At 41.3% G+C, this 10,000-nt stretch overlaps 2 protein-coding genes across 3 annotated transcripts in view; one reads left to right on the forward strand and one right to left on the reverse strand.

The window, feature by feature from the left end:
* Nucleotides 1-3,236, forward strand: part of LOC123516253 — a 26,904-nt gene extending 23,668 nt beyond the window's left edge. Inside the window, exon 3 of one of the 2 annotated variants that reach the window (XR_006678131.1) lies at nt 1-319. This exon is cut by the window's left edge and continues 1,394 nt beyond it. Coding sequence is in view for 1 of the 2 variants with exons in the window: in XM_045275484.1 (XP_045131419.1) it covers nt 1,920-2,068 (149 nt within the window). In the remaining variant the exon portion in view is untranslated. Of the gene's footprint in view, nt 320-1,919 lie in introns of those variants that run through there. The other variant, XM_045275484.1, reaches the window with a different exon arrangement.
* Nucleotides 1-10,000, reverse strand: part of LOC123516254 (proteoglycan 4-like) — a 380,397-nt gene that overhangs the window by 341,953 nt on the left and 28,444 nt on the right. The window lies entirely within an intron of this gene.

Raw genomic sequence — 10,000 nt, forward strand, 5'->3', positions numbered from 1 at the left:
TCCCATGATGATGAAAATGGTGTTGATTACGTTAATGTAATGACGATTATTGGTTTACGTATACAACCATCATTACACCTGCATACATTAGCATAATATTGCAATGAAAATCGTGTGTGTGTGTGTGTGTGTGTGTGTGTGTGCAGAATCTGACCTACATTCGGTTCTGTCTCCTTAGTGGTTCTAATCATCGTATTTACCTTAATCAAGTTTACTTTTGAAATCAGGCGTGTGTTCTTTTCCTTGCAATAATTCAGACAGATCTGTTTTCGAATCAAATCATTACAGGTTTCAATGTTTCTGTTTAAAGACACACACACACACACACACACACACACACACACACACACACACACACACACACACACACACACACACACACACACACACACACACACACTCTCTCTCTCTCTCTCTCTCTCTCTCTCTCTCTCTCTCTCTCTCTCTCTCTCTCTCTCTCTCTCTCTCTCTCTCTCTCTCTCTCTCTCTCTCTCTCTCTCTCTCTCTCTCTCTCTCTCTCTCTCTCTCTCTCTCTCTCTCTCTCTCTCTCTCTCCCATCCGACCTTTCCTAATCTCTGCTCAATGGATGCATGTGTCTCTCAGCAGAATGACACTCACGCACACCTGTCTGCCACCAGCTCACCTGCCTCCCGCCCTCACCTGTCCTCGGCTTTCCCGTCTCTCGTTAACATCCCAACGGGCGGCAAAACTTGGATGCTCGGGGAATAAAGTTATTAGGCGAAAAATTGCATGCTACACCTGGATAATTAGCAGAGAGAGAGAGAGAGAGAGAGAGAGAGAGAGAGAGGGGAGGGCCAGAGAAGTAGGAGGGAAAGATAATGAGAAAAAGAATAACAGATAAAAGGAAAAGAAACACAAATCTAAGATGAAAAACAGGAAAAAAAGGAGAAGAGGCAAAGATACATAGAGAGAAGAGAGATACTATACAGAGAACTGGAGAGAGAGACAGGAGATAAACAGGATTAGTAAAGGAAGGCAAGGGAAAGGGACGAAGTAATTAGGCACATTAATAACCACAATAATAGCAGGTGTGTGGGTTACTAGGCTCAGGTGGCGCGCAGTCCTGTGGTTGAGTGCGCCACCCTCTGTTACTTTACGATAGCTAATTAATACCACCTTCACCTGCCGCCCTGATTCACCTGCCCTCCCACCCCACGTCTTTCGTCTTCAAAAGATTAATAATTTCTACATTTTTCTTTTTTTCTTTTATACTCTTTCTCTCTCGTCCATTTTCTTCTTGGCCAGGTTCTTCAAAATTTGTTTCTTATCTTTATTCATTTATTGCTTCCTCCTTCTCTCGCTTTCTTCATCACATCTTTCTTTTTTTTTCTTTCTCTTTCTTTCTCGTACATTTTCTTCTTGGCCTGGTTCTTCAAAATTTGTCTTATCTTTATTCATTTATTGTTTCCTCCTTCCCTCGCTTTCTTTTTCATATTTTCCAGCTTTTACTTTCTTTCAATTTTCTTCTCACCTCTCAGTCTTTCTTATGGCCTTCCCTCCTCTCCGTCCACATCTCTTCATCTTAACCTTTCTTCTTAAATTTCACGTGTTCCTAAATTATTCCTCACACGCTCCTTTATCAGGCACGAAAGTTATGTTATCTCCCTCCATCTCTCCCGACCTTTCTTTCTCTCACGCCCTCCTCCCTTTCTCCTCCGTGCTCGCCTGCTCGCCTCCTTCCCTCCTGATATCTCTTATATAACCATTTCCCATTTATTAACTTCCCATCTCCTACGTTCTACTTTTCCAAAACTGTTTTCTTCGTTCACCCATTTTCCTTTCCCCCATCTTCCCCCTCCTCCTCCTCCGCTTCCTTCCTTCCTTCCTTCCTTTTTCAGAACGCACATGAAAACTTTCCTTACCCAAACTTTGCCTCTTACTTATTTTGACTGGGAAAGGATTGCGTCACCTGCGGGGCGCTGAGACGAGCTTGGGGATTTTTGGACTGAGAACTGAGGCGGCTGGGGACGCGAAGGACGCCGGTCGCTCGGTGCTGAGGGACTGGAGGACTAAGACTCACGGACCTGCCCTCCCGAAAGACCTATAAAGCCCTCTCTCCATCACGGACACTAAGTACACACCAAGCCTTTGTTGCGTCAGCTTTCACGTCCCCAGGAAGAAAAGAATCGACGAGAATGGAAACGCTACATTCCCGACTCACATGGACCAAGCTTCCTTTGACTCACTTTTCATTTACTCGTAGGCCTTATAAGATTTTTGGCAATTTCTTTTATATTGTTACAGTTTTCAGAGTAGGAAAACTGCATCTACTTTTTCGTATTTTTCATTACCATCATCCTTTTGACATTTGATTTTCTGCAGTGTAAACAATGACACAATCCCGTTACGTCCAATACGGCCGTTGGTGTTTGTTCTTTCCTTTGTGTTCTTTTGTAAATGTTTAAAGGCGAGAGGAGAGAAGGTTGTGGCGAATACACAGTGCTGCTCAGAATAGTCAGGGAATACTCAGGGCGAGAAAGAGGTCTTGTGAAGCTCATGGGGTGAGAGTTGAAGTTATACAATGGGTCATGCAGTCTGTCTTCCCCAGCACCTGCTGCTCCTTCCTACGATCAATTTCTGCTTATCTCCCTCCTTCGCCCTCCTCACCTTCCTCAACCCCTTGATAAATTTATGTAATTTGTTTTTAAAGCTAATGTCCAATAATTGATTAACCTCTTCAGTACTAAGGCGCATTTTTATCTTGAGTTTTTGGTGCGATTAAACAATTTTGTTTAGATTAGGAAGAGTCTATAACAGTAAAAGAAAATAATGGCTAGAGTCTCCACCATCTTAATACCCACATAAGTTTCTGAAGCTATGTAAAATCACCAAATAGTAAGAAGAATAAATATGGAAACGCGTCATGGTACTGAAGGGGTTAACGATAATATTACAGTCGCCTAGCACTCCGGGACGCTTCTATTAATATCAAAGACTTTCAACACTCATGGGATAGTTTAAAGTGAAAGGTTCGTGCAGTGTACCTTGCTGATCCTCCTCCTTCCTACAGCTTGAACGTATTAGACAAAGATAAGAAATAAGAGGCAATGGAAGACTCAGGAGCTAAATCTTATTAAAGTTGATACGAGTGAAATCTTAAGTGATAATACCATACATCCTGCAGACCTGAGCTTCCCCTTACGACTCAAGACCACAAAGAGAAGGGAAGCAGGTGGAGACTACGCAGGCCAGCGGTACCCGAGGGTTTAAGAGAGCCTTGTTAAGTTCAACGGGTGGAGGTTTAAGTAAGAAAATATCATACACCCTGAATTCCTCCGTTCTTCTTCCTCCTCCTCCTCCTCCATAAGCTCATTCAGGAGGAGGACTATCAGGATCCCTCAAAGGACTAAATGGGGTTTTGATTTCTTCCTGGAAACCCTTCAGCTCTCATCTCGGGGCCAGCGGGATTTGGGAAGGCTTTTCTATTCCTTTTATTCGTTCTATATTTACTACGAGGCCCCTTACGTAAGCCTGATAAGTGACGGCTTCCTCTGGTGGTGCTGTGTGTCTCAGAGCAAGGTGAGTCACGTTACATAACAGAGTATCGGGCGGGTCTTGTCTCCTCCTCAGCTCCCGCGGGTCTGATACGTATATTAATGAGAGGTGATAACGCTGCACTGTCTCCCTGTCGCGGCCCAAAATGAGATCTCTATCGTGTTTCCCCCGCCGGAACGAGGCTTGTTGATAGGACGTCGCTGAGGGATAGAGCAGCGGGAAGTGTTGGAGGATTTGGGTCATTATTTGGGATAGGAGGGTGTAGAGTAAGCTGGAGTAACAGATAGCCAGTAGGAAACAGCCACTGAGGGACAGAGCTGCGATGAGTGTGTGGGTTGTTTGGTGCATTACTTGGAATAGGTATAGGATGAGAAGGGATAGGTAGTAAGCACTCAGGGACAGGAAAGCGGTGATAGAGATGGATGAAAACATGAATAAAAACAATTCTAAAAAAAGGTAAGTACAAAATATACCCATGGATGTAAAGAAAAGATATACAAAATAAACGCAGATAGAAAGATGAACAATAATCAGAATATATCCAAATAGAAAATAAGTAAATGAAGGACATATGAATAGATAGGAAGCAAGAAGCGAAGAAGGGAGGGAGGGATATATGAAGGATGAAGACGATGGGGAGGAGGTAGGAGAATAGGAGTGGAGTGGAGTGGATGGGGAGTAAGACTGGAGGTTCTGTTCGGCAGTTGGCTCTCTTCCCACGATGACGACAGCTGGTAGTGAGGAAGTGAGGGAGTGAGGAAAGGCAGGGACATTTCCGCATACCAGATTTTGCAAAGGAAGATGTGAGAAGTCATAAGAGGAAAAGAGGGACGAGGAAAAGGAAGAAGAAAGGATGACAAATACAAGGACAAGGATAAAAATAAAGACGAAAAGGACGAAGAAAAGGGAGAGGAAAAGAGGAGGAGAGTAGAAAACAAAGTGGGCTCCTAATGTTTCATCTTCGAAAGAGGAAGAGTAATGGGAGACGAGAAAAAAAAAACCTAGGAGGAATTCAGGAAAAAAAAAACTGTGATAAATAAGGAGGAGGAAGATTATGAGAATAGAGGCAAGGAGGGAAAAAGTGAAGGAGAAAGCGGGAAGAACTATGAGGAATTGCAAGGGAGGGAAAAGAGCAGTAAGTGAGGAGGAGAAGAGAGATGATGATGGTGAGAGTCATAAGGAGGAAAAAGAAGGCTTAGATTATGCAGGATGAGAAGAGAAGGAATGGGAGGAGTGAGAAAAAGGAGGAAGAAAAAGGAAAACTGCCAGAAAATAAAACTAACATAATCTGTTTACTAAAGCTTTTCTCTCACTTTTTTTTTCATTTTACCACTAGCACCACCATCACCACTACCACCACCACCACCACCACTCAGCTTCGTCCTTCCACTGCAATATGCAACACTTCATAGCACTTAGGCCAGAGTTCTTAAAACGTTTCAACGCTTTATCTTAACTGCTTTTTAATTGCCTCTAATGGAAGCTATTGGTATTTTCAAATGTGCTTTCAGTACCTCAATAATAAAGTAAATTATGAATGATAGGTAAATCAAGGTTAAGTTAAGGGAGGTTAGATTATGAAAAGGTCTTTTAGGTTAGGTTAATAGTCATCCCCTTTCTGATCAATTTGTGTTTCTATAAAGCTCAAAATTGCTAATGAAGAATAAAACATCTTGACCCTTTCAATACTGAGACACATTTTTACCTTGATTTTTGGGTATGATTAGACGATTTTATTTGCATTAGGAAAGGGTCTATGGAAGTCAAAAGATTAACACCCAGAATTTTTACTACTGTAATCCCGGCATATGCTGTAAAAAGTTGCCAAAAAACGCGTCCTGGTACTGAAGAGATTAATACATCCTTAAACACACACAAGAAAAGACTACAACAAAATATAACCAAACAAGGAAATAAACATAAACACCCAAACAACTTTCTCACTGTAAAACATTCAACTTCCAGAGAATAAAACCAGGAAATGTATCTTAACTGAGCGTAAAGAATCACATCCTCGTTTTCTTCCCGGCTATAAAGAAGCGAGAACGGGCCAGCGCTGATGGACGGGATGTGGGGACTAGGCCAGAGCGGATACCGAGGAAGGTGGTGGGAAAAAATAACGCCGGAAGCAGGTAAATATCGGCAGGTACACTACAATCATCCGGTAATACGCTTACGGAACTGCGTGAGGAGGCAAGATGACGTCTCAAACTGACATAAAGGGAAGAAAAAAAGGACACGGTAAAGATGGCAATTAAAAAAAAAAGACCAAAGGGAAAACAAACAAGAAGAACGCAGGAAAAACGGAAGGAAAGACATCATGAGTTGGTAATTAAATGAGATAAGTGTGAAGAATACCATAGAAGGAACCAAAGAAAGAAAAGATATTAATAGAAAAGAACAAGACGTGCGGAGACGAAAGGAAGGCAAGAGAAAAGATATAAATAGAAGAAAGAAAGATAAAAAGACGGGAGGTTTAAAAAAAAAAACTAAAGACCAAAGAAAGAGATGCTAAAAGAGAAAAGCAAGAAAGGACATCCGTGAGAGGAAATAGGAAAAAAAAGAAGAGAAAGAACGAAAGAGAAAAAGCAAGGAGAAAAGTCATGATGAGTGGGAATAAAGGGATGCACGTGGGAAAAAAAGGAGAAAGGACAGAAAATGCCTAACGAAAGAAAAAAAACAGAAAACACGAAGGAAAACAAACGAAGAGTAAGAAAAAAATATCACAGAATAATTAGAGAAATGTACAGAAAAAAATTAGATAAATAAGTTAATGAAAAGAGTAAAGGAGGATTAATAGAAGGAAAAGACAAAAGGAAAAAAATAGTGAGAATGATAAAAAGGGATAAAAAATAATAAAAGAAAGAAATAGGTTTGAAAAATACACATGCGCAAGAAGGAGAAAGAGAAAATGAGGCGGAAGAGCAAACAGAGAACGAACAGAGAAAAGATAAAAAAGGGAATGAGAATAAAGAGGAAAGGGGATTAAGGTAAGGCGGAAAGATAGCAGCGAGAGAAGGCAGGAAGGAAGAAGCAAAAGCAAACACTGCAAAGAAAATAAAAGAATAAGAATGTAAAAAAAAAAAAACGAAGGACAAACACGAGCAAATTCAGGAGAAAATAATACGAGATGGATTAAAGTAAGAAAAGAGAATGGGATAAATGAAAGCAAAGAAAAAAATAGAGTAAAAGAAAGAGAATAGATGAAATATGAGATGAGTACGTGAGAGAAAATGGGTAAAATTCAATACTTAATAAAGAAAATACATATGAAGGAAGAAAATGAAAATATGAAAAGAAAGTATATACGAGATGGATTAAACTAAAAAAAATGAGATAAATGAAAGCAAAGGAAGAAATAAAGTAAAGGATAGAGAATAAATAATAATATAAAATGATTACGTCAAAGAAAATGAGTGAAATTCAAAACTAAATAAGAGAAATATATATAGAGCAAGAAAAAAAAAAACACGAACTGAGTAAGGTGGAAAATATTGAATTAAACAAGAAAAAGACCACAGTGAATAACAAACAAGACAAAAATAAATAAATACAGAGTGAGAGAAAGAGAGACAAAACAAACGATGACAGGTAAACAATGGATATAAAAAAATGAAATAAATGGAGGGTTTTACAACAATATTTTTCACCACATGAATAATTTGACCACAGCAATGAAATGAAAAGAGAGAGAGAGAGAGAGAGAGAGAGAGAGAGAGAGAGAGAGAGAGAGAGAGAGAGAGAGAGAGAGATTATTGTGATATATTACACCCATCAGGTCAAGGGAGTCAACACCACTGTGGTCATTTAATCTCTCTCTCTCTCTCTCTCTCTCTCTCTCTCTCTCTCTCTCTCTCTCTCTCTCTCTCTCTCTCTCTCTCTCTCTTATTACTTTGGATATCAATTCTTTTCTTTAAACAATCCTCCTCCTCCTCCTCCTCCTCCTCCTCCTCCTCCTCCTCCTCCTCCTCCTCCTCCTCCTCCTCCTCCTCCTCCTCCTCCTCCTTCTTTTATCTTAATTTCTTTTATGTTTATTCTCATTCTAATTTCTTTTTACACAATTATACCCTGCGCATTCTCTTTGTTCTGTGTGTGTGTGTGTGTGTGTGTGTGTGTGTGTGTGTGTGTGTGTGTGTGTGTGTGTGTGTGTGTGTGTGTGTGTGTGTGTGTGTGTGTGTGTGTGTGTGTGTGTGTGTGTGTGTGTGTGTGTGTGTGTGTGTGTGTGTGTGTGTGTGCCATTGTCTTTGGGTATAAAAAATATTCATAAATTTATTGTCTCTTATTCAAATGTGAGCATCGGTCGTCAGTATTCATCGTCACGTCGGCGCATCAATACAAGTGAGATAAACTGTAGCCGTCCCCACCATCTCTCTCTCTCTCTCTCTCTCTCTCTCTCTCTCTCTCTCTCTCTCTCTCTCTCTCTCTCTCTCTCTCTCTCTCTCTCTCTCTCTCTCTCTCTCTCTCTCTCTCTCTCTCTCTCTCTTCTCTCTTTCTTCCTTTTCCTTCTTTTCTTCCCCTTCGTCCTTTCTCTTCCTTCTCTCCCCCTCCTTCGTTCTCTTTTTTCCTCATCCTCCTTCTTTTCCTCCTTTTTCACTCTTTCCCTCAAGCACACACACTTACGTACAAACCGACACACAATCTCTCTCATTCATTCAACTCACCCCACACACAGTATCTATCCCCAATAGTCTTATTTTTGGAGGTGTAGGGATATACAATGATACGTAAGCCAAGCCGATACGTGAATGGGTGTCAGGTGTGTGTAGATAGATAGTCTGTCAGGTGGATTTGTGTAGATATGGATGGGTAGGTGGATAGGGGGATGGATTGGCAGATAGATATGTATTCGTATAGGTAGATGGAGACATAAAAAGACCTAATGATAAGCTGATACTGATGGATTTTGTAGTGGTGGTGATGTTGGTGGTGGAATTTATGGTTAAAACACACACACACACACACACACACGCACGCACACACATACCATAACACAACACATAGACCATAACACAACGCACAACACACATACAGTACCAATTACACATTCTCCAAAGCCAATCCACATCATTTCACACTACCACTACCATCACCACCACTTCAGAGGCCCTCCACGACCACTCACTACTCCCAGAACGGCCCCCTGAGCATGACGCAGCATCCTTGGGGGTATGTCGTGGCCTGATAACGACCACGAGGTATTGCCACTGCCACTACCACCTGACACGAGCTCTCACTCTCATGTGTAGAGGAAGAGAGAGAGAGAGAGGAGAGAGACGGACATATAGGTAAGGCACAAGACAGCAGGTGTGATGCGGAGAGGGGGGAAGGGAAGGTAAGAGGAGAGTGTGAAGGGAGATAGAAGAGTATGGAGAGAATAGGAAATGGAAAGTAATGGGATGAATATGGTTGAGTAAGGAAGAAAAAGGATACGGAGGGAGATAGGAAGGGAAGATAAGAGGAGGGGAAGAAGGAGACATGTAGGGAGAAAAACAAAAAAGATATGGAGAAACAGGAAAAAGAAGAGTGAGAAAAATAAAAGGAATGAAGGAAAATGGAAATGAAAAGTAAGAGAGAGAGAGAGAGAGAGAGAGAGAGAGAGAGAGAGAGAGAGAGAGAGAGAGAGAGAGAGAGAGAGAAGAGGACATGGAGGGAAATAAGGGAGAAGGAAGTCTGAGAAGAGAAGGGACAGGTGTGATGGAAAGATTGGGGATTGAGTGTGAGAAGAAGGTACTGATGGAGATGGATGAGCAAGGAGAGAGGCTTGGAAATAATAATAACAAGGGAGATGGGAGATTAGACTGGGAGGTGTTAGGGAAGGGAAATGGATGGAAGGATAAGGAAGGATGGGCAGAAGCGATGACGTAAAATCTCTCTCCCTCTCTCTCTCTCTCTCTCTCTCTCTCTCTCTCTCTCTGATATATTGCCACAAGGCTAACTGTTGCCAATAAAGGAACCAAACGCAGCCTGGGCAGACACCTAACTGTGCATGGGAAGAGAAGGTGAAGGGGGAGGAAGAATGGAGAGAAGAGAGAAAGGAGGAAGTTGCAGAGAGGGGAGATGCGAGTAACTGGAACAGGGAAGTGATGAATAGAAGGAGAGGTAAGGAGAAGGTGGGACAGTTGTCGATAAGATAATGAAGGAAAGAAGGAAGAGGATAAAAAAAAAGGGGAATTTATATTTTAGAAAAGGAAGGAAGAAATGAAAGAAAAGAAAAAATGAAAGAAAAAGGTGAAAAAAGAAGGTGGGAAGCAAACAAAAGAAAAAGGAAAGAAGCAAGAAAAGAGACAAAGACAGAAATGAGGACGGAAAATGAGAAACAGAAACGTTGAGTAAAAAGAGAAAGACAAAAAACACAAAAAGAGTGTGAAAGCAAACATGGAAGGAGAGACAAAACCAGGAAAAGACTCGAGTAAAAGACAAAAGAGGACAGAACTGAAACAAGAGAAGTGGGGAAGGAAGAGAAAAAATAGTCTGGGGAAATTCT

Source organism: Portunus trituberculatus, chromosome 40 (assembly GCF_017591435.1).
Source record: "Portunus trituberculatus isolate SZX2019 chromosome 40, ASM1759143v1, whole genome shotgun sequence".
In the NCBI taxonomy this organism is placed as follows: domain Eukaryota; kingdom Metazoa; phylum Arthropoda; class Malacostraca; order Decapoda; family Portunidae; genus Portunus; species Portunus trituberculatus.